At 38.3% G+C, this 25528-nt stretch overlaps 1 protein-coding gene across 2 annotated transcripts; it reads left to right on the forward strand.

Moving 5' to 3' along the window:
• Positions 1-313: 313 nt before the first annotated feature.
• LOC121314749 (phosphatidylinositol-3-phosphatase SAC1-B-like) lies at positions 314-24561 on the forward strand. Of its 2 annotated transcripts, XM_041248386.1 has the most exons (21): positions 314-406; positions 5708-5805; positions 6250-6324; positions 7128-7255; positions 7558-7584; positions 8640-8789; positions 11158-11217; positions 15434-15467; positions 16651-16752; positions 17149-17234; positions 17949-18035; positions 18161-18229; positions 18345-18424; positions 19269-19367; positions 19537-19675; positions 20241-20310; positions 20409-20481; positions 21037-21130; positions 21634-21726; positions 22454-22511; positions 22823-24561. In XM_041248386.1, exons 1-21 carry the CDS (start codon positions 378-380, stop codon positions 22957-22959), a joined length of 1788 nt encoding a protein of 595 aa, XP_041104320.1. In that variant the 5' UTR covers positions 314-377; the 3' UTR covers positions 22960-24561. The 2 variants fall into 2 exon arrangements, with proteins under 2 accessions (XP_041104320.1, XP_041104321.1); XM_041248387.1 differs by lacking the exon at positions 7558-7584 and having other exon boundaries at positions 315-406.
• The last annotated feature ends 967 nt before the right edge of the window (positions 24562-25528 follow it).

The raw sequence follows: 25528 nt of genomic DNA on the forward strand, positions 1-25528 counted from the left end.
TAATCCAGTATACACATACAATGTGTTTACCACTACGCCATAGGTGATATATGACTACACCATAGGTGATACCGCACAGGGCAAGTTTGCGTAATATCATTATCAATGACAGAAAGTTAATAGGCCTAATAAGATGCTTTGTACTAATTTTGTCGGTCCTATGTGACACGTTCACGTATTGTTAATAAATTAATATAAGATGCTTTTTTAAATGTTATTTTTAAAGTGACAGAGCCTGTATTTTCAACGATTATCCACGGACCCCATCTCTCTCACGGTTAAATTATGGTAATAAATTATATTACAAGTTGAGTATCGCCGCGCCCCTTCCAGCTCTGACACGTCATCGAGGTCAGACAGACAAGACCGGAGTAAAGATGGCGACAGCCTACGAGAGCTTCAAACTGTGAGTACAGTACAAATATTTCATTATTTCACAGAACAGTAGCCTCCAGATAAAATGTCTTTTATACCGATTAGCGGTGTTAGAAACAAATGGGGCCCGTGTTTTGTCAAGCATTTATTTGAGTCTGTGTATCTTCTGAGCGTGGTCGTCTGCTGTCACTACGCTAGTAGTACTGGCTCTGCCCAGACAAATTTACGGTAGGAAGCGATAAGAAAATACATTATACAAACCGAGACAATCTGACAAGCAGTATAAATGAAAAATAAGCCATCTATGTTACTGTGTGTATTTAATATATTGTTTATTTATTCATAATTTCCCAGTGTACTTGTCTACACACAGTATTTGACGTTCTGGAAACCCATAACAACTGAATCATAGGGTTTGTTTGTTTTTCGATGCAGTTTTAATAATGAAGCCTGTCTTTACCTACTGTAGGAACTGCCAACAAACTCATTCATAGTGTACCATCTTAAACGTACTTGTCTCTGTGTAACTTGATGTAAGCATGCCAAGCAGAGTGAATATCTTCCATATGCATATAGCAGAATGAATAATTTCAGATTTAAGCAACATAGGGATTTTGATGGTGTCCATTTATAGAGGAGACAATCGGACTGTTTTGGCTAGCTTATTTGATTTTATGGGGGTTAGATACAAATTAATAGGTACTGGATTATATCCATCCCACTCTTTGTTGAAGGTTTGTGGTAAATGCTTGTTATGATCCCATTTCTGGTAAGTGGAGTAATGAAAATGAATGCCTCCCAGCAATATCTAAAACAAGAAAAAATAACACACACATATGTTGGTTGCAGGATTAGATCTACTGTGTGTTTGTTTATAAATATGACCTGGTCTAACACTTACTGACAAACTGTGCACTAACTGCAAGTGGAGAACTCGTTTTTAAATTAATTATTCCCTGTGTACGTTGATGATGATGGCGAATGCCATGTCCATCTTGGGGTTCTACCAGTCGCAGTTGGCGGCAAGACTGCAAGAGCGGGCAACGGAGACAGACGCGGGGGAGCTTCAGGCGGTGACGGGAGTGATGACTGACCTGATGGGGGAGCTAGGTCAGGCATCAGGGAGGTCTCTGGCGGCGCTGGTGCCTGGCCGCCGACATCTTTGGCTGACCCAAGCCAAAGTGGTGGAGACAGAGGAGGCTGCGTTGCTGGATGCCCCTATAACACCAGGGCAGACATTTGGAGCGACTGTGGATGTGAGCCTTGAGAGGTCCCACAAAGCCACGGAGGTCGCTTCAAAGTTCTCGCACCTTCCTGCCTATCTGCAGCGCCCTAGATGGCCTTCTCAGCCTGTTGGGGCAGCTGGGCCTGAACGCTGCTCTCCACCTCAGGCTAACAAGCAGGCAGAGGAAAAGCCGGTGGCAAGGGACCACCGCTGGCTAGTTGTAACCGGTTCTCCAGCTGGAGACAGAGGCCCGGGCCTAAAAAAAAAGTGCCCCCTCCCAAGACCAAGGGAGACTGCCCTTGAGGGGCTCTGGCTGCCACCTTCCCCCCTCAACCAGACTGACCACTGGACATGACCCATGGCAAGGCTGCACCCAGGACTCCTGGGTGCTATCGACTGTGAGACACAGTTACACTCTGCAATTCCGCATGGGCCCTCCACCCTTCAAGGGTGTGCTCTCTACCACCGTCGGGCCAGCGTGCGCGATTCTCCTCCAACAGGAGATCGCCAATCTTCAACAAAAGCACACTGTGCGCCTGGTAAATCCAAGCAAAGCCCTCAGCGGGTTCTACTCCAGGTACTTCCTGGTGCCCAAGAGTGACGGCGGTTTCTGACCTATTCTGGACCTCCGGGGTTCTCAACATGTTCCACAAACAAAGGAAGTTCGACGTGTTGACCGCGCAGCGTATCCTGCTGTCCGTCCAGCCGGGCAACTGGTTTGCATCTATCGACCTGCAAGACGCCAACTTCCATGCCCCGATCTGTCCCGTGCACAGAAAATATGCCTTTCAAGGCAGTGTGTATGAATTCTGCGTTCTGCCGTTTGGCCCCTCACTGGTGCCCCGTACATTTTCCAAGTGCATGGACGCAGCACTGGCTCCACTCAGGCTGGGTGGTATTTGGATCTTGAACTACCTGGATCATTGGGTAGTTTGCGCACTTTCCAACGCATGCACCGAGGCGCACACCAGATAGGTCATAGATCATGTGACGAAGTTTGGGCTCTCCATACATTAACAGAAGAGCAACTTCGTACTGTCTCAGTCGTGTTCCTGGGGATCAAATTGAACTCTGTTAGTGTGCTTGCCTCACTGTCTGAAGACAGGATTTGGTCTGTAGCACTTCTACAGGTCAGAATGTTTCAATGGTTGTTGAGGCTGATGGCAGTTGCCTCGAGAATCCTTCCTGTAGGGTTGCTGAGAATGCACCCGCTTCAGGCTTGGGTGGATGGGCTCAAGGTGCACCCGGTCTGTGATCGACACCGGCTGGTGCAAGTTTCCAGACAATGCCGGAAAACACTGGAGTGGTGGCACCGCCCCGAAAATCTGTGCCTCGGATCTCCCCTTGGCTCCCCTCACAGAAAGGAAGTTGTCACTACGTACATCTCCAGCCTGGGCAGGGGAGCGGTCTGGAATGGGAGGAGAATACGAGGTCATTGGAAGGGACCTTGGCAGCAAGCGCATATAAGCCCAAAAACTTCAAGCAGTAGCCCTAGCGCAGTCGCATTTTTGCCAGAAGTTAGCACACAAACATGTTCTGGTCCCGATGGACAACACGATAGTGGTAGCCTACATAACCACCAAGGCGGCCTGCGCTCACCTGGCTTTCACCATACGGCGCTCAGACTCCTGTCTTGGACACACAGAAACTTACGTTCCATCAGGGCGGTCCACCTCCCCGGTGTGGACAACTTAGCAGCAGACCTCCTGTCCAGAGGAGCTCCAGACAGCTCGGAGTGGAGACTGCACCCTCAGGTTATGAAACAATTGGGAGAGGTTTCGCACAGTACAAGTCGACCTCTTCGCCACAGCCGAGTCCGTTCATTGCCCCCTATGGTTCTCTATGGAGAGAGAAGGGGGTCCCCTGGGAGTAGATGTGCTAGCTCACCCCTGGCCACAGGGGCTCTTGTATGCGTTCCCTCCGCTACCGTTATTGCCCCTGACAGTAGAGAGGATCTGAGTGGAGAAAGCCCAGGCTTTGCTGGTCGCACCCAGATGGCCGAGGCACCCCTGGTTTGCTTTCCTCTCCAGCATGTTGTGGGGCCAACTGTGGCAGCTCCCGCTCCGCCAAGCGAACTCTGCCCAGCTCCAACTCTGGGTTATGCCGTTGAACAGAGCCGTCTGTCCAGACGAGGTCTGCCAGAAGCTGTGATAGAGACGCTACAGTCTGCTAGGGCGCCTAGCACCAGAGCCCAGTATTCGTATAAGTGGAATGTTTTCCAAAACTGGTGCATTGCTGGGGGTCACGACCCTGTGACTTGCCCTATTGAGACAATTCTAACCTTCTTACAATACCTGTTTGATGTGGGAAAATCTGCATCTACTCTGAAGGTCTATTTGGCAGCAATATTGGTGTGCCACGATAAAATTGAGACTGTGCAATTTCTTAAAGGGGCCCAGAGGCTCTGTCCTCTGACAAAAAGCATGGTCCCTAAGTTGCATCTGGAGCTGGTGCTGGAAGTCCTTACGGGTCCCCCATTTGAGCCCATGGCCTCAGCAGAGCTGTGCCCTGTTTCCCTCAAAGTGGCGTTTTTATTAGCCATTACATCTGCCAGAAGAGTAATGCGCTGTGAGCTTTATGTGCTGTCCTTTTGGTGACACTTGTATGGCTTTCACTGGTAATGACTCATGGGTAACATAAAGAACTAACCCAGCCTTTTTGTCAAAGATGGTCTCTTCATTCCATATTAACCAACCAGTTGTTTTGGAAGCTTTCATACCTCCGCTGCATGAGTCAGAGGAGGATAGCAGACAGCACACGCTTTGTCTGGTCCGGGCTCTGTGCTGTTACCTGTATAGGAGAGCGTCCTGGAGACAGTCCAACCAGCTGTTTGTCTGCTATGGGTCCCACTCTAAAGGTAAAGCTCTGTTGAAGCAACGTCTAGCACACTGTCACAGTGTCAGATGCCATACACTTGGCATATGAACAGACAGACTCCCCTATGCTGGGGGACATTACGGCCCATTCTACCAGGGGCCAAGCGACTTTGTGGACTTTCTTTTATGACACTTCCTTGGAAGAGCTTTGCAATGCTGCTACATGGACAGGTAGTCAGGCATTTGCACGTTTTCACAGCCTTGATGTTGCAAACCGAGCAAGGCCCTCCCTGGGCTCTAGGGTGTTGCAGGCAGCATGCTGTTAGGCGTCATAAGGGCTCTGAGGCTATCGCCATGGGGCTGTACTGTCGGTAATTTGGTAATGGTTGCCATTCCACTTGAAAGGGAACATTAGGTTATTACCATAACCTTGGTTCCCTGAAGAATGCCAACCATTACCATTCGAGGTCGTGTCCCCAGCTGGCCTTTGATTTCGAAAATAGCGGTATGCTACTGTGAGGATGTCCCTCCTCAGCGGGAGGTGGGAGGGACTTCCCCCTCACAGCAGGGCCCTGATAGGGCAGCTTTTTTATATATGCTCAGTGATTGACAAGGTCAGAGAGGCTCTTCCCATTCGGTAATGGTTGTCATTCTTTTCAGGGAACCAGGGTTATGGTAATAACCTAATGTTTCATGGCCTAGGCAGCATGGTTCCCAGTGGATTTATTGTTGTGTGATTCATTTTACTGTATACAGTCTAAAATATTTTTTGCATCTATGTTCAATCATTAAACAAAAAGGTGGTATTCACTTACTTTAGAAGTGCCTCTGTTGAATTGTTCACCCACTACTGTTTAACCTGACCCATCTACTGAGCATGGTCATAAGACGCAGTCCTCCATGCTAGTACATAAATCATTAAACACATGCATCTCTGTCAATGGAAGAACTGGTGTAACCCTTTAAACTTTTAACTCAGAAATAAAGAGCCTTTTGTTCTCCCTAGCTTTCACAAGCTTGTAAGGTATGGCAGTCCAATAGCTAGTTGCAGCAGACCTGCATTGGTATACTGTTATACCTGCCAGTGGCACTGGAACAATTTTTAAAGTGGGGCTGCTGAAAGCCATTGAACAAAAAACAAAAACTATAACAAAACATTCCTTAAAGTTGTAAAGGACTGTACAGTGCCTGCAAAAAATCATAACCAGTTTTCTGCAGTGACTTTACATTTCAATATGCAGACAAGCTTGTTTTTTTCATTTTATTATTTATTTTTGTTGTTGTTTTGCAGGCACACAAGCCCTGAGAAATTTTACATAGAAGCCTGCGATGATGGAGCTAATGATGTTCTCGTCATCGACAGGGTGTCTACGGAAATGACCCTCGCAGGTATGGAGCAGGAATGGAGTGGAACTGTGGTCTTGAATCAGCATTGTCTGTCTCTGCAAGAGCATGGTGCATTCTGTCCATCAAAAAAATAGAAAAAAAGTAACAAGCATTCCCAAGAGATAAATAATTACATTTCTAAAAACAAGTGTTTGCTTTTTATTTTGGATCTGTTTCAGCAGTGTTTAAAAATGTGTGTGTGTGTGTGTTTATATATATATATTGTGTCACACACCACATATACATAACATATATGTGTGTGTACTACATACATATATATATATATATATATATATATATATATCATAATATATATATAGATATAATATATATTATATATATATATATATATACATATATAGTGTGTGTGTATTTATTTTGTATTGTATTGTGCTGGTCTAACTGCAATGTGACATGTCTGATACAATTTTCTCATTATTTCCTTAGCTAAGAAAGATATCCCTCCCTCTTCTGTCACTAGACCAATATGTGGAATTATGGGAACAATTCGTCTGGTTGCAGGTATGCTGTCTATCAAGGAAGACAACACAAAATGTCTGTAGATGTCTGTTTTCTTTATATTACTGAATGTGTTAAAATTCTCAGCTATTTTGAAAACTTGTGGTCATAAAGTGTAGTGCCATATAATTTCAAGCAAATCTATTTTACATGATGTACCTAGAAGAGCAGTAACATACATGTTTTCCTCTGAGATTTGTGATAATCAGTTTCTCTGTAGGAGTGATGACTGCTTCTTTATTTTGCTTTCACAATTGTCCATATTGTGTATAATTCTTAAGGCACAGATGTAGATAACTTAAATGGATGGGTATCTGGTTTGTCCATACAGGTAGTAAAAAAGATAAAGTTAGGATATAGACATGGACTCAAAGGTGTAGAACAGATAGGTAGGCATGGACACAGGGCAGAAGAATGTGAAGATTAAGCGATAATAAATGATGCAGCAGACATTTACCTGCCTGAAGTTAACCACTGCTACAGCACTGTATGCAAGGGCATGTGAAAAGGTAAATATTCTATCCGGTAATGTCCACTACTGAGGGTTTAAAGCTAAGGAGACATTACAGTGAGGGTTTCAAAACTCTGAAGCCCTGTTTGCTCCCTTGTCATACTTTAGGACGATGATGGCTCTACTTGAAACCTGACTGAGAAAATCTGTGATGGTTTCTGTTGCAGGCGTAAAACGGCAGGTTGATCTCTATGAAGTTGAGCTTCCCAGATACTCTCTCAGAAAAGAACAAAGCTGTCAGAAATGTTTGATCACTTCTTAGTTAAGATGCATCCCCTTTTTCTTTTATTTACAGGCATGTATCTTATCATAATTACCAAAAAGAAAAAGGTTGGAGATTTATTCGGTCACAACATCTGGAAGGCTACAGAATTTGACATCATTTCTTACAAAAAGACTGTGCTGCACTTGACAGATAACCAGGTATGGGTTTTTTTGGATATCTGGTCTAAAATTATGGAGTGTATATATAAAAAAAGGGTAATTGGTGATAATAAGATTAATACTGTTTGCGTGACACCCTTTATGCGGTTGTATGTACACTGCATACAGAGGTCTTTGCTTTTTAATGGTAGGATTAAACCTTTAGAATACTCTGAAAAGCGTTTTTGCTCTATTTATAATATGCAAACTTTTTTTTTTTTCAATGAAGTTGTATTTGGCCAGTAAAAATGTGTGTGTGGTTTGTTTTACTTTTTACTCGAAAAAAGATAATTTCTTTGCAGCTCACAGAGTTTAGAGAATGGAAGCAGGTAAGAAGAAAATGGTTGTCCATCAATGTCATTTATTTTTTATTTTTTTCTATTTAACCAATAGAATGCATTCATCCACATTATATTTGTGTTGTATTTTTTTTGGCTTAATGTTGTATTCTATGAAAGCGTAACGTTTGTTACAGTGGGTAACTGATCAATATTTTATCAGTATAAGATATTGCAGAAGTAATTTCAGACAGGACACAAATTGAGCCTTCTAAATGGGGTATATTTTTTTCTAGTTTCCTAGTCATGAAGCTGTACCGGATGTGTTGGGATTTACAGAGATTATTGATATAAAATAAAGTTTTTCACCTCTTGGGCTACGGTTTGAATTCAGCCATAGTCGTCAGTGATCTGGTGGGTGGCTCTTGGCGGCCTGATGGTCTCAATCAAGTTCTTTGAGAACAGAATATAAAATCACTGATGGGCACCTGAACTGCCGTCTGACTCTGGGGCAGATTTTATACACTTGTTTATTCGTAATGCCCTGCTGAGGTTCTTTTTCTTTCTTGTGTTAGAAAGTAACATCATTTGGTGTACATACTGAGTTGTTCCCGAGGTGTTGCCTTAAAAAAATTGACAGTGGGAGATCTGGAGCAATTTGGCATGGGATTGAAATACTAGAGATATCTTTATGAATGTATTCTTCTGTTTTTCTAGATACCTTGTATGTATTGCTATTTCAGTCTTCACATCCTGGTGGCTTTTTAGAACTCTGTGTCCTGAACAAAACTCTCGATGTATTTCTTCTTCCTCTAAAGGCAGAGTGTTGCAGGGAGTAACTTTAGAAGCCAGACATGATTCTGAAGGTGTATTGAGGACGCAGGTGTGATTTAAATTTGGACGATTGATGGGTGTGATGACTGAAACAGAAAATGATACAAAATGAATATAAAGAAGAATTCATTGATTAAGATAGCCCTTCACCATTTTAAATGTAATCAGCGTTGTATAAACAACCTGTTCCTGCGGTTCTCTAGTACACCTTTTGAACCTGTAAAGTCAAGTGCTTTTTGCTTATCTATTTTTCTTTTTTTTTTAATCCCTAGATGCAAGATAACAAGTGTTTCTTAGCAATGCTCAACAACGTATTGAACACAGATGGGTTTTACTTTGCTACCAACTATGACTTGACACACTCCTTACAGCGGTTGTCCAACACCAGCCCAGAGTTTCAAGAAATGAGCCTACTGGAAAGGGTAAGAATAAAATTAAAATAGGGGTGGGTAGTCTCCCATTGGCTTTCCTGGTAAAGGCGCAGCTGTGTAGTGTGCCGGGTGAGTCATACAGTGTAGATTCGTGTCCTGGCTGTGCAAAGTCGCCAGTCTACGCTGGGGATTTCTGAAGAGAGCACTGCATTGACTGTGGTGGTCCTGTGGGTTAGGGAGGAAAAACATGCTGCAGCGAGCCCTGCTTGCCAGGCATCCAGTGAGCTGAAACACAGACATCTGTAGGGCTGGCCTTTGTCCACCAGAGGTCGGTAGCTCGCTGACATCAGCTCTAGAGTTCCTAGGTGTGAATGAGGAAGCTGGCTCGGTTGTGGGATTGGAGGGCGCCCACAGAACCTTCAGGTCTCCTGAGCTGTGTGGGAAATTGTTGCAGTGAGGGGATAAAAATATTGGATATTTCAAATTGGGGAGAAAATCAGGGGTAAAATAACAGGGCACACTAAATACGTTTTTAAATTGTAAAATAAAAACAAATCAAAAAGCAGAAACATTGAATGTTACCTCATTCTAAGGCAGCCCTTATAAGTGTTCATGTTTTTTTTATTTGCTCGATAATAACATTTCACTTTTGTTTAAGTGTGTGCATAAATAGCATTGACTCTCTAACACAGGGATAGCATTATACATTTAAAAATGCAGAATGGTTCATTTTTCTATGTTTTTGCATCACCACTGTTATAACATTTGCTGAAGAATAGCTTATTATCAGCTGAGAACTGAGAAAGACAATATGAGAGCATACAAAATCCCAGATGCTGCCCGTAAATGAAACTGAGAAAGGGATCTGCATTGCAAGGGAGATGTTGATAAGTAATTTTGATTGAAAACTATTGCAGTCATTTTCAATTTTATACTTTCTAACTGCCGATATGATGAAACGGAATTAGAAACAACAAAACCAGGTTATCTGAACATTTGGTGTGAGGAGAATAACTAACAAATAGATCGATCTCTTTCTCTCTCTCTCTCTCTCTCTCTCTCTCTCTCTCTCTCTCTCTCTCTGTCTATCACTGACTCAAATTATGGAAACATGATTTACAGCAAGACTACGAGTGGGGATGTATTGCCCATTTTTCCTCACTAAAACCTCTTGCTAAATACATTTTGTTTCCTGTTAACTTCACACAGACTACTTGCTCAATAAATATTTAAAAGATTTTACTGAACAGTGTATCAAATGCACTACCAATGTAGATTGACTGGGCATGTCATTTTCTCTTAATTTTGCCCTAAAACAATACTTTTCTGGCTAAGGATTACGAAGGACAACACTACATTGAATATTGTACCAGTCTTGGCAGCGACGACTCAGGAAAATACTTTTTTGGGTAAAATAGAGAACAAATGCCCCACCCAGTAATTCAACATTGTTAGTAAGTTAATCATATTTAGGGTACCACTGAATTTGTGAAATGGATGGTTCATTAAACTCCTTAGCATGTGCTTAAAGAGGAAATTATCTATTTAGGTATACTAACATATTTAGGGCCTCATACACTAAACGCAGTAACATGTTTTGCACGCAGTAAGCCCGTTTACTGCGTGGTTTGAACACCTGCTGTATTCACTAACCAGTGACAGACAACATAGCATGTGGAAAAAGTACCGCATTCAAGTAATTTAAATACAGGCTAACTTCACTATAATGAACCCCCATGGGACCTGAAGAAATGTTTGTTATATCAGGGTGCTCACTATAATAGGGTTTGGCATTTTACTGTATCAGAATAATGACAAAATGGCAAATTTGAATTGAACATCAGTATATAGTACTATTATGAAAATTCCTTCATACTGATCAACATTCAAATGGTATTGAGACAAGGTACCGCATTGCAAGACTGAGAGACATGGGAACTGGAGCTGAAACACCAGCACAGGGGCACAGGATTTATTAAACACAAAACAGAAGTAAACAAACGGGTCATGTGACACTACCAACAATGGCAACGCACAGAGGACACGGGGAGTGTGTTCACAGAGATCATTCTACACAGTTTCTGGGCACAATCTGACCAATTTAGCCAATGGGTGCGTTCATGGAGATCATTCTTAGAAGATCATTGGCTAAATTGGTCAGATTCTGCACATAACCTTTATATCTGTGAAATTAACAAACCCTGTAACAGTTCTGAATGATCTCTCTTTATTGACATAACGCAGGGGTATGTGGGACCAGACAGTTTCCCTAGTTAATAATGGACAAGTTCAACAAGCTCTGATTACAGTGTTCAGTTCCTGTAAATAAATCCTACTAAATAGGATTTTTTTTTTAAAGGCGCATTGTCTTTTATATGTTGTATTATTATTTTTTTTTATTTATTTTTTTTCTCTGCAGGCAGATCAGAGGTTTGTGTGGAACGGGCACCTTCTGAGAGAGTTCACAGCACAGCCAGAGGTAAGTCTTGCTAGCAGACAGACTTGTTTTTGTTTGCTTTTTTAGTATAGTAGAACCAATCCAATCCTGTTAGTTATGCTGCTCTCTATTAACCGGTGGACCTTTCCTAAGTGTCATTTACACATCCTTCTACCAACTGAACGGTACTGATTGAAACTGATCAATGCACATTTTATTATGGGTTTAAACATAAATTCCTCAGTTTAACCATGTTAAATGAAAGAAAACAAGAAAGCAAGGGTTTAACATTATTAAAAAGCTGTCTGATTACTTTGGCATAGACTGAGAATACACAGTAAGAACTGTTTGTACAGTGTTAGTGCCTTATTTCACAAAACCAAACAAATAATAAACACACACTTAAAACAAACAAGATGGCTAAAGGTGTCTAAAATATGTGGCGAATGCCTGTAGATTTTATCTAAACAATTGCTTATAAATCGAAGAGCGCGATGTTGCCTTAAACTCATGAAACTGCCGTTTTTCATTGTCCTTTGATTATTAATAATACTACTTTAAAAAAAATAAAATATCTAGCATTTATTATATTTGGTATATTTAAGTTGTAAACTCATTCCATTCACTACAAACACTTTTATAAAGGACAGAGGGAAATAATACTTTTTATATAATGCAATTATTTAGTAATAATCTTGACTCCTAATGGAACCAATTTTTTTCTAATTAAAATAACAATAAATCACTGTTAATAATTGATTGATTGTATAGAACTAATGAGGAGAAATTACAGTTTAACCAAGTTCAAAACTAAATGAATAAACAAATGATAAACACACACTTAAAACAAACAAAATAAATGTGTCTTAAATGTAAGAATATGTGGCAAATGCCTATAGGTGGACTTTTTCAAAGAATACTAAAATTTAAATTCACCATCAGGTCAGAAGTGAACAGATTCCAGCTGTTATAACACTCCAACCAAACTCCCTGAATCCACTTAACTAAGCTCACTGCCTGTAACATACAGAATCCATAGCCAATCACAGCTCTCTATGTTCGTGCTTGTTTATCTAAACGTGCCTAATTCTCACTAGTATCTTGGTTTTCAACTATTCTCTGCACCCCCAACATAACCCCTTTGCCACTTTGTCTTTCAGACTTTGCACTTGAAATCATTTGTTTAAAAAAAAAAAAAAAAAAAAGCTGATTTTTTTTTAAATGTATTTTTTTTTTAGTTCTAATTTAAGGGTAATAATTAAGATTTGTTATCTAATAAAAATAAAAACTCCACCTGTAACAGTCACTATAAAGCTGACCTTTAGGTGACTTGAAAGAACCATACAGTAACATATTTTGTCTATGATACTAAACAAGAAAAAAGCCATTAAAAACACAAGAATTGGTTGTAGCTACTTTCACTTACACACATTTGTTTTTAGTTTTTGTGTTAATTTAACACATACATAATTGCTGAAAGGACGCATTATAATTACATTTTACAGGGCATGAAATAACAGGCGACACTGATGGCAGTTGCCGAAGTGCCCAAGTCGCTTGCCCAGTGCCTCTCAAATAAAAAAAAAAAAAAAAACTTATGGCAAAAGGTGCCTGTAAGCTTGCCCGTCATTGCCGCCGGTGTTCGTCAGCAACAGCACATCTGATCTACAGCCCATTCATAAACTTGCTCAGTGTCAACTGGCCTGTTCTCTGTCTAATCTCATCCTGTGAGAAAATGACTCATTATCATAATGTGTTATTGTTGCCCTTCTTTTTACTGTGCACCTCCCAGCACTAAGTCACGAGAAAGACGTACTGTATCATTGGTTAATGAAGGGCAAACACTGAGGGACGCTGTTAGACTGAGCTCAACATGACGGTGCTTCAAGGAATTTTCAATCATACGTGTTCACTGGCAGTGTCACTGATTTTTCCATCTGAGCTTCATGTCAACTCAAAAACATTTAAAAAGAAAGAAGGAAGAAGAGCTGTAAAGCGACATTGAAGTGTTCTGATTTACTTACTGTTCAGGTAAGCAATGGGCACACAACAATTTGTCCCCAACCAATAATAATATTGTTAATGTGAACTTTCAGTTGTCCAGTACTGCAGAAAGAATGAGATTAGACAGAGTTAAGTTGAGTTGTGAAAGAACAGGCTTAAAATTGCAATACTTACAACGCAACGGTGCAATACACATTCTTACTCTTGTCTTCAGTGTATATAAATTGCTAATTTTTATGTAGACATTTCAATGACTGTTGTGGTTTTGTAATTTGGTGTTATTCCCCCCCAGAACACGAATGCTAAAAATGAACACACAATAGGCAGATAATTACTAGTTTTGCTCAAATTCTTACACCAAAAAGAAAAAAACACAAAAAACTGAGTAAGTAACTGTGACATGGTTCAAGTAGCAGCGCCCTGTGTTATGAAACGGGTAGGATAGATAACATAGTGGTGAACAAAACGCAATCTTGAGTGCATCGATTTCTGTTTTCATTGATTTTTGTGTAATACATTCTCACTACCTTAGGTAGTTCTTCTTTAACTAGTAAAACGTGTGCTTTCACGCAAGGGGTTAAAATACAGATGCTTAAAAACATCATACCTTTATTTCCTGAACTGAATGTCCAGCAATGCACCATAACAAAACTAGGTCCTTTGCAACTATAATTTCAAGAACTGTGAAACTATATAAATTCTCTCAAATGTAAACATCTAACATTATGTACATCCAGCTGTTCGATCATCATTGTGATGCAGAGCACTCGCCTGACAAAGTTTCTATTTCAGTTTTTTTTCTTCCAAAGCCACGTTGTTTGTACAGGTTTTGTAACAGCGGTTAGCAAACCACAGTTGTGCAGACACTACAGCTCGAACAACTCATTTGACCATTGTCGTTATCAGACTCCAGCCATGAGTAAATGTTCAACCAGTTTGACTGACAATCGTATGTTTTTTTATATAACTGAAATCGCCTTGGTGCCCTTGGGTTGGATTTATGTTTTGTCTTTTTGCCCCCTAGAACTGCCTTGGTACCCCTTAATTTTCACGCCCAACAAAGGCAACATTTGCCTTGCCCTTCATGACCTTAACCCCCAAGAAGTGCTGCATTGACCTTTTATGCTTTTGCTGGTTTATGGAGGGAAATTGAATTGGTATAATTTGACTTCAGGTTTGGTTTAAAATAGGCTATTGGCTTAAAGGGGAAATGTAGGGCACCTGTTGACTTTTAATCAGTCTGACCGGACAATTTGGGCATAAGAATGGTAAATGGTAATGTTTAGAATGTTTAGAACATTTTAGGTTGTAGGCATGAAATCTGCTGCATTCACATTTAGACTAAAACCCAGTGTGTTCTTAAATCATTACAATTATCTTCCTAAGTGATTAGTTGATTTTGTATAGAGACAACGATTCAAAACATTTACTTTACTCAATTAGCCTTTGCCCTTTACCAGCTGCTTCTGTGTTTGTTTGTCGCATAAAAGGAATGGGTAGCTTTTGAGTTAATTTGTTATATCGCCATATTTGCCAATGCAGATCTTTGTGACTTCAATCAGTAAAAATGTGAAAAACAATCATGGAAATGTTTAACATTGAGAAGTAATAGAAATATTACCTTAAGAAAAAAACTCTACAAATAAAGGTAAGCCACGTCTGCACATGAGTTAATTATTAGTCCCGCTTTCCAGAAATGCTGACTGTTGTCACAGTATTGTTTTTAGTACTATCACAAGGTTTTTTAAATCGTGTAAACCTCTGTTTCCTGATGTTTTTTTTAAGAATTAAAACTGTTTGTTACACAAGATAATTTGACTAATTTGTATACAGTGTACCGAATAAACATAACCAGTTAAATCCTTTAGTGTTAGATTATTTTGGTGTATATCAGTCTTCCAGTGTACCTGTTTAACCAAATCATTTAACCCTTTGTCAGCGTCAAGAATAGGGCTCACACAGAAGACTGAAAGGGGAGCAAAACCACCCCAAAATGTACCTTGTTAACTTTTGAAGAAGGATTACTCCTGTTTCCTGAGTCCGACAAAGGTCCAGAAAATGGCATTGATGCATGAGTCTGATCAATGTGATTAATCATGTATAAAGATATTCCCCGATCTTGAAATAGTTTTCAGATATGATCATTTTAAACACGCAAGGGTGCATTTGCATCCGTTGCCACTGAAGAAGGGTTAAAGTAATGTAGTTTACAAGTGAATTTTACAGAACGTGCAACTTTCTTTTCTCACAACAGCTCCACAAATTTGCATTCCCAGTGCTCCATGGATGTATCCTTTCTAAGTACTCAAGTATTTTAATTTAGATTATCTGGTATTGTTTTACACATTTGATTTGTATAGCATTTGTGTATGACCATACAAGTTTCCTGAAGTTAGATTTTAAAAGTTAACAAAACTAGAGATTTTTTTCTTTTAAATACTACATACTATTTGTGTTTGAGAATGGTAGGTATTGCCATCAATTAAACAAGGAAAGCTTATTTTCCTAAGCCTTCTCACATGTTTTCCACTTACGTTTATTGTTTGGTTAGCTCGGTTTTAGTTATTGCAAAGTTTTGGTGTTCTGCTGTTCCTCTGAATTATTATTAAAATTAAAAAAAAGGATTCAGGTAGGATAATTATAGAAAGTGTGATTATAACAATTGTTTACCATAGTAAATTAATTAGCTGTGGGAGGCCCATTATTCCATCTGAAAATAATTCTGTAGTCTTTTCAAGCTAGAAGCATGTACAGCGAGATCAGGGAGAGCATTTCATGTCAATCCACGATTCCTTAAAATAAACTATTTGGGGCTGGCAAGTAGTTAGAGCAGTTTATTTAGAAATTATTTTGGATCATATGTAATACTTTGAAATAAGAAATAATGCACTGAAACCACTAGAGCGATCCTCTAGTATCTCAATAGCGATGGATCTAAATACTGTTAAACACTGTTAAGATCATTAAAGCAGGTCTCTCGCAGTACAATGATTAGGAGAATAAAACATCTAGTAGTGCATGTGAAACTGCTGTTTAGATCAATTGACCCTAAGTTGAAGGAATTACACTGCAAAATTATTTATCAGAGAGGTCAATGTACACAGGTGTTTATTCTATATACAGTATAATGTTTGTTGATTGCATCTACTCTAAAAAGACAAAGGCGCTGTCAGTGGTTACTTGGTCAGCCATTGCCAGCCAGGACAATTCAGATCAGTCTGTTTTAAAGAAGCATCTGTCTGTGTGACTGCAGAATCATCAAAAGCTGTATTCAGTCCATAGACATTTTTATCTAAAGCTTTTTAACAATTTAATGCCTGTCATTTTTCTGTTTTTGACTTGATTGTAATCATTAAGCATTGCTTTCATTGTTGATTCTTTGAACTTGTGGTGGTTTTGAAAGAAATATACAAGATGTTTTTGTGTTCTTTTTGTTTCTTCTTCAATATGATCCTTCACAACACACCTCAGACATTGTAGTGAAATCTTGCTGTATTAATGGAAAATACTTTGACTGGGTCATTATCTCGAGAAGAAGCTGTTTCAGGGCTGGGGTGCGATACTATGTCAGAGGTGAGTGAACAACATTAAATCAGTGTGACATAGAAACCGAATATTCCCTGGTGAAATATTACAAAGTGCTTTCCATTTTAATATATAAATTCAGGTCATTTTGTTTATGTACAAAATCTAAAATAATAAAGACAGTTTATTATATAAAATAACAGTACATAACATTGTAACAAAAAAAAATATAGTATAGCTTTTGGTGCTAGGTGGCACAATATGCTAATTTATTACTTGTTAGTTACAACAGCAAAGCTTTGAGGGGAAGCTATCATATCATGACACCTGCCTGCATTGTGCTGGACTGTAGCCAGCCAGAACATTTGTTACCTTTTATGACCACCAGACATTAAAGCAATTTTTAAAAATGTGTTGTTTTTTTTTGTTGTTGTTTTTTTTCAGGTATTGATTCGGAAGGTCATGCTGCTAATTTTGTTGAAACAGAACAAATAGTCCAGTACAGTGGAAGCAAAGCTTCATTTGTGCAGGTACGTTGAAATATACAGAATGAAAGAAAAGCTTATATGGAAAGGGTAATGTTGTCGTGACTTGTTTTATCATTTATAAGTTGTAAAGTGTTTTAATGTGGTTAAAAAATAAATGCAGGATTCATCTCAGTGTTCATATAAAGATTTAATCCATTGTAAGTTCAAAACATAAACCAAAAGAAACTAACTCAAGTAGACAAATGTTTGGCTGTTGAAGACAGTTTGGTTTTGTTTAGAACTGGCTCATCTCTCCACCTCTGATTTTGAACGCTTGTTTTATAATTGAATTGTTTTAGTATGCTGCTCAAGGTACAAAACAGATCTGCTCAGAATGCTTTGTTAAGCCTCTCAGTTGCACAAGTATTTTGGAAGTTTGTGGAACATCTGTTGCACTAGTGAATTATTCCTATTTTCAAGCACAGTTGACTGTTGTCTACTAAATGTAGGGTACATTTGCAAGTGATTTGGTTTTTCGGTGAAGGTGAATTTTTTTTAAATCAAATTTACTGCAAGAATTTTCATACCAATAAAGTAATATATGATTGTATGTGTTGCTACAGTAGTTGTTAATTCCCTAGAGGGTTTTTTTTTTCTTTTCAATCTGTTGAAGTTGCCAGCAAATATTAACCACTCTTCTGCTGACCCTTGTAAATAATTTACAATAAAAATAAAAAAAAAATAGATTATTTTGTTCATCCTCTTTATCTCTTTCAGACTCGTGGATCAATGCCATTTTTCTGGTCACAAAGACCAAACCTCAAGTACAAACCAAAGCCACAGATCAGCAAAACTGTCAATCATGTAAGCACATTCTCCTTCTTTTCTGGAATTTACCAGCTGATTATTGGTTTAAAAATCTAAACAAGTTTGAGGTGTACAAAAATAATCCCCCTGCTTTGTTATGTTTCTTTATTTCTTGATTTCAGATGGATGGCTTCCAGAGACATTTTGATTCACAAATTATCAGCTATGGAAAACAAGTTGTTTTAAACTTGGTAGGGATTGCCTTCTTTTTTCAATGCACCACTTTTTTTTTTTTTTTTTTTTTTTAATTTTGTTGGAGTTTTGACTTCTAATTTGTGACACTCTTTAATAAATTGTCTTTCACAGATAAACCAGAAGGGCTCTGAAAATCCACTGGAGCAGGCTTTTGCAAAAATGGTGACGAGCCTGGGTAATGGAATGGTGAAGTATGTGTGAATCATTGTAGTCTTGATAACAATCGTGTTATTGCTCTGGGTTAACGTGGCAGAGTAGAGGGACAATCAAGGTAGCAAGATGAAAAGCAAACAAATAAATGTACTGGCTTCTTTAACAAAAGGCTACTCTTGGATTCAGATCTTGACCAGGTTAAATTGGCATTCAGTCTTTAAAACTGAAAAAATTTAAAACTGACCACATTGCACACATTTTAATTATCACACAGTCCATTTCCACGTGTATGGTCAGCCACCCAAAGAAATATTTCACCCCGCAACGATTGGCTCTTAACACCATCCCTGCTAAACCAAGTCAAAACATACAATATATACATAACAGATGTGGCAGTGGTGCCTCTCCCTGTCACAGAGTGAAGAACAAGTTTTGCAAGTAATGTTTTAATGGTGTTAAGATTCACCAGTGATGGCTTTAATAATGATCAGTTTAACATGAAGCAACTTGAGCTGCTTCAGACGAACAGTTTGTTTTCTTTCTTGGCAGAATAAATGTTATGGATTTTAATATACAGTAGTGAAAAGATATGTAATTACTACTCCAACATTACCACTACGTTTTGAATTTAAAAAATCATAAATGGACACATCTGCCTTTTTGTGCCCTTATGACTTGATTATTTAAAAGCTCTGCTTGCTGACCTGCCTAAAATCACCACCTTCAAGTTATAACTGATTCCTTAACGTACCTTTACATTATCGCACTATTGACTAATCTTAATTGTTTTTTGTTACAACAAAGAATTATAACAAAGTCACGGGCCGTGTTTAGAGCATTAAAGTAAAATTCATTGGTTTTCTCCATTCTCTCTTCACTTAGGTACATAGCATTTGATTTCCACAAGGAGTGTAGCCAAATGAGATGGGAACGACTTCAGATTTTAGTGGATCGGGTTGCGGAGATGCAGGATGAGTTTGGGTAATTTTTTTGTTTTGTTAAAGATATTTATTTTTTGCTTATCCCAAATGTTATATTACCAGACCTAAATATCTGTGACCAGTTGAGTCTGAATAATCAAGTGCCTACTGTGTTTTATAATGGTTCTGTGTTCTTTAATTGAACAGTATCCCTCATGCTTTGTCCGCAGTTACTTCATGGTGGATTCAGATGGGAAGGTCCTGATGCAGCAGGAAGGCACATTCCGTAGCAACTGCATGGACTGTCTGGATCGGACTAACGTGATTCAGAGCCTGTTGGCACGTCGCTCTTTGCAATCACAGCTACAGGTAAAAAGAAACCTCTCGACTCTTCCCTTTCTACCTTTGCACTGCATTTACCAACAGAGCCACTTCCCAATAAATTGTTGGTTTGCTGTATCCCGACTCTGCTTCCTAAAATTAAGTAGGACAGTGATTCTTAATTTTATTTTTGTTCTGCTCAACAAAGTACATGTTAAACAGTTTTCTGTTTTGTACTGGCATGTGAACAAAATATTTGGATATGGGTGAAAATGATGACACTGGTAGTTTACAGCATACCTGCAAAAACCTGAACTAGACATGAAGGCAGCTGGCTTTTCTAATCTTAATGTATTTTTATCACACCGTTTAAGATTCAAAGAAAAACCTAATACAGTACTCTGAGTTTTCAGGGCAATGTGAAAAGTTGATGCATTACAGCTGCAATCTGCCACTCACTCAAATAATTAGCTAAACCATGGACAACAGACAAAGTAACCAGTGAAATGTGCTTACCTAGGTCCATATGACATATTTGTTTTACTCTAGATCAAGGTATTTATGAATCAATTGGATGGTGTTAATATATCGACTACCTCTTGTCATTTCTTAGAGACTTGGAGTTCTTCATGCTGGACAAAGGATTGAAGAGCAAGATGATTTTGAAAATATATACAAGAATGGTAAGCAGCCAGATCAGTCATTGCTCCTGAGATACCCCCTTTCTGTTTGCAGTATTCACATTCAAGCTGTGTGGTTTTACTTATTTCTCTTTACACAGCATGGGCAGACAATGCTAATGCATGTGCCAAACAGTACGCTGGGACAGGGGCCTTGAAGACTGATTTTACAAGGTATATATTATAATAATATTTCCTCTTATTCTGTTCAGAATAAAATCATGCATGTACGTGTAATCCATTTAAAACAATCATACGTTTTATTTGAACATTGCTAATCCTTTACAGTTTGACAATACCTGGAATGTATACTGGTTTAGGTAGTAAGCATTTCAATTGCCTTGTGAGAGAGAAACACAGGCAGGAAGACCTATGTAATAGTATTTGGCAAAGACCACTGTTTGCTCAAGGTTAGGTTAGCCGTTCAGATATATTGGTTTTTACTTTGCTTTCATGTAATGGTAATTTAAAATGTAACAATCTTGTCACAAGATGAAGCCAATACTGATATTGGAGAGAATTTTAAAGAAGGATTTTGTTCGGTCTACTAATAATTGAGCTGTTTCAAGGTAGAAAATGATTGACACTTTTTTTTTTTCCCCGTATGATTTTTATTCCAGTAGTTAGCTAATGTGATTTTCAGGATTTTACTATTATCATTTAAAGAGTAGCAATATAGAGTTTGTTCTCGACCTTATGGCTGGAGGCTGACTAGTGTTTTTAATCCAGGACTGGCAAGAGGACTCAATGGGGGCTGGTCATGGATGGCTGGAACTCGATGATCAGATACTACAAGAACAACTTTTCAGATGGTTTCAGACAAGTACTTATCCTTTCAAATCCTGTTTCAGTTTATGCGCCTCATTAAATTTGATTTGTAGTTGTCCATTTACCTTGACTGTAGCTACACCTCTGACCTGAAAATGGTATCGTACCAATAACTTTATTCCCGTTCTCAAACAAGGATCAAAGCCTGTTTTAGTTATATCATTTATTAGGACTCAAATGTTATAAAAAATAATATTTACATACAATACAAGCATCTGTTTGTATATATATAACACCAGAAAGTGACTGCAGTCAACGTATATTTATTTTAGTAATTTGTAATTTTATGTGATGCAGTTGCCTATTGGAGATATGTGTTTCTAATGCAAATACAGATGTGTGTAGAACCAGTTAGCTACAGTCATATTGACTGTGATATCAAACGGAGCAAAAACTTTTTGTTTTTTGTTTTTTGTTTCACAAATAACACGTGACCAGTTGAATTTGCACCACTAATGACTGGTTCACTAGCCTTAACGTCACTCTTTTCTTTTTCAGGATTCCATAGATCTGTTCCTTGGTAACTATGCTGTGGATGAAGCTGACAGCTCAACACCTCTCCATGTGCAAAAGGACTGGAAGTTCCTAACTGTGAGTTTGTTTGTTCATTTATTTGTACGGGAAAAACAATAGGACACAGGACTACAATGAAAGGAAGCAGTATTGCAATGGTGTAAGGCATTCCTCAAACCTAGGCAACAAGAAGAAATAAAACATTATGTGAAAACATAAAAAGTTCATAAATATATTATCTTTTACTCATAGTCTGGAGTTTATCATATCATCAGTATTTTGCTGATATGTGCAACCTTTACAGAGGTTTTTTTTTTTTGTGATTGGCAGGATATTGGAATTAACGTACATGAGTTAATTATCGATGGCATTATGTAATTGTGGCGGGGTGCCCTGCCCCTGTGCGTATTTTTGTGTTATGTGTTGTATGTGGTGTGTATGTATTGGTGCACGGAGTATGATTTGTTTGTTCAGTGTTTTGTTTTCTGTTTAAACCTTTTATTTTCAATAAACCGCTGCTACAGCGCAATTCACTCACCACTCCTGTGTGTGTTTCTTCCTGGCCTGACTAAACCACACAAGCCAACCTGTCACAGTAATGTACACTGCAGCAGATTATGTTTTTTTTTTTTTTTTTTAAACCTTTTTTTTCTTTTGTTTATAGTTAAAGCTCAATTATTGATTTTAGATGCAGGGACTGTTAAAATTAAAACTGTCAAGTTTTGTTATACAAAGCCAGATTTGTTGTACAGTTACATTTAGTCAACCAGGTTTTAATCTAAGTTTTGCTTTGTTTTTTTTTCAGTTGCCTATCATCATGGTGGTTGCATTCTCCATGTGTATTATATGTCTCCTCATGGCAGGTAAGTCAAACTGTGTTTCCTAACAAACATTATTATTATTTTAGTTGCATACTGTAAATCTGCAGAAGAAAGTGCTTTAATCTTCTTGCATGGTTATGTTCTTTTGTTCATGCCATGGTTGTTTTTGCCATGGCTGAAATATTTAAAGCTGACTTGGCTAATGCTAATAATGGCTTTTGCATAATGTCCCTAACAAGCAAAGGTAGGGGGTGAAACCATAGTTTATTCTTGTATAGTCTCTGCCAATTTCTGTAAACCACAGAACTATTCCTGATTTTTTAAAAATTGTATTTATTTATTTATTTATTTAGGTGACACTTGGACAGAGACCTTGGCCTATGTGCTCTTCTGGGGAACAGCCAGCATTGGGACCGCAGCCATCATTCTTTTTAATGGCAACGAGTTTGTAGACACTCCGAAGCTTGTTCAGAAGGAAAAAATGGACTGAATCTGTGTGTGTGGAAAGCAGCTTGGTCACCAGGATTCCTCTTTGCACACTTGGAGTCTGTACTGACCTGCTTTCCACACATGGGAAATAGGCTTTTTATCCAGATATAAAATAAATTAAAAAAAAAAAGTTCAATATTTGCTGTTAATGGTGGAGGTATGCTTTTGGGATCCAAGAGTTTATTCTTTCTCTGAAAGGTAGAACATCTCATCAGTGTATGGCACCTTACTAGGGTTAATATAAATACTTGGTTTTGTCTTTATCAATTTCCAGATCTAACGTAGACACACACATATTATGTTTCTAATAATCCTGTGTCTTTATGTATTGATCTAAGTGTGTGTTACAGACCAGTAGAAGAAATGTTAATGCACAACTTACCTAAGCAAAGCTCATATGGTAAAATAAAAGTTTGGGCAGCATATAGATTGCTATATACCTGTGTCCCAAGCATGTTTAGATGGAAGTCTCTACCACTGGCATAGTAACCAGGAAACCTTGCACTAATATTAGCTATGACTAATGGTTTTATGAGCTACATAAAAGAACACAATACCCATAACTAGTCTATATAAAGATATGTATCTTCCATAAGTAACAATTGTTTTTTTTTTATATATCCCTGTAAGTTGCCATGTTGTTGGGATATTCTGTTCTGTACTTGTGAATACCTTTCCTTTCTGGTAATCGGTTTTAGAGCATATTTGATTTTGCTTCTCAGAGTGAGGTGGTTTTAGCTTTCGGTTACTAAGCTGTAGTGTTGGTTTTTGTCTTAACTTTTTTTTTTTTTTTTTTTTTTTTGGACACTGCTTGTCCAGTGCAGTTATCTAATCTCATCTGTCTTCCCAATATGTTTCTGTGCAATGGAGGGGAGTATCCACAAGTGTATATTATATATTAATAATGTATATTATAGTATAAGCTGTTTCATTCTGATACTGGTAACAGGATGAAAGAATTAGAGAATGTAAAATCAGTTGCTATGCCTTTTATTTATCTTTCCTTTTTAATTCAGAAATCCAAAGCATAATGTATATTGACAGTATTAACATAATTGTTGTATTGTTTTATTTTCCAGTCAGCTTTTTCTATTTATTGACACTTACTTAGCTTACTTTAGTGTGTCTTGGGAACTCTGGTATATTTCAAGGTACACATAACCTGCAATATATATTTTCTCTGCATGGCATTCATATTCTTTTATAATAAGCTGTTTACCATTCAAAATAAGAGGCTTTATTTATTACAGAAGGTTTTTGTTGGGGTTTGAGTCTAAGCTGGAAGGAGGTACAAATTGGCACTGGTAAGGAACTGCTAATTCTTGCGACCAACTCAAGCTGGTCTTCAATGTGATCTCTAAAACAAAAATAACTTTTTTTTTTTTAAATGTTATTTGTAGTTAAATCTATGTATATTCTAGATAGATTCTTGTAATTACATATGCAGTACAAATTAATGTCACTGCAAATTAAAAATACAAGTAGAGCTGGCAGATATGTGCACATCTGGTCCCATCATATTATTGATTGACATTTTTTATTGTGTTGTGTTACATGTTCCCATGTGTTGCTGCAACTGGTTACGTAAGCTGTGTGCATTGTTTTAATTTATTAATTTATTTATTTACATTTTGACCACTTTTTAAAACTTGTACATTGCATTCCCTGCCTCAAAATGGCTTCCCATGTACCCACATGGACCTCTCAGAACTACATGAAGGGAAATGTAGTTCTGAGAGGTCCATGCAGGTAAATGGGTAGCCATCTTGAGGCAGGGAATGCAATTCAGAAGTTTAAAAAGTGGTCATAATGTAAAAAAAAAAAAACAATACACACACCTTACGTAAGCAGTAGCAACACATGGGAACATAACACAATACAATAAAAAAGGTCTATGTACCTTTAAGGAATGGTTTATTGAGTTCCTTTATTAATCAGATTTTAACTACATGGGTCTGAAAGCTTACTCTTCCATTTCCAGTGTGCAATATGTTTAAAAAGACCAAACTGCACTTGAGCTTCGAAAATTGACCTGCCCAATTAATAGGAGCATTAGACTAAACCTGAACAAAACTAGTTCTAGTTGTACTCTGTAGAATTAGAATGCTGCAGCAGTATTTCCGTGCCTCTGGTGCTTGAGAGATTTTTTTGCATTCCTGTACATGCTCTGGAACTTGGGGAAACAATGTAGTTTTATTCCTGGCAAAAGACAAACCTCATAATGCTGCTGTATGTTGCTGTTGGCTTAACTCTTGCTGTGATAAAAAAAAAAAAAAAAAAAAAAAGGTCAGCCTTTATACATCACAGTAATGACACCAAGGAGCCATCCAAATCCATCTTGTGGTCTTTGCAGAGCTGTCAGGGGATGAAAACAAGACTTGTGTTGCATTCCAGTTTTTACTGTCTACCTAATTAGTTTATAAAAATACTAATTGTCTCAGTTACCAACCATATAGAGAAAAAGGTGGCACTAGTCACAGTAAAACATGGAATGTTTCAAACTGTTATGCAATGTGAGCCTTATTTCCTGCTTTTTTGCATGTCCCTGCTTGTAGTCCATGAAGGGGAGG

Source organism: Polyodon spathula, chromosome 4, assembly GCF_017654505.1.
Source record: "Polyodon spathula isolate WHYD16114869_AA chromosome 4, ASM1765450v1, whole genome shotgun sequence".
In the NCBI taxonomy this organism is placed as follows: domain Eukaryota; kingdom Metazoa; phylum Chordata; class Actinopteri; order Acipenseriformes; family Polyodontidae; genus Polyodon; species Polyodon spathula.

Coding starts and splice junctions, on each gene's coding strand:
- LOC121314749 (XM_041248386.1), top strand. CDS start 378: ATGGCGACAGCCTACGAGAGCTTCAAACT. Junction 6,325..7,127: donor AACAATTCGTCTGGTTGCAG/GTATGCTGTCTA, acceptor TTTTATTTACAG/GCATGTATCTTATCATAATT. Junction 11,218..15,433: donor AGTTCACAGCACAGCCAGAG/GTAAGTCTTGCT, acceptor TTCTCACAACAG/CTCCACAAATTTGCATTCCC.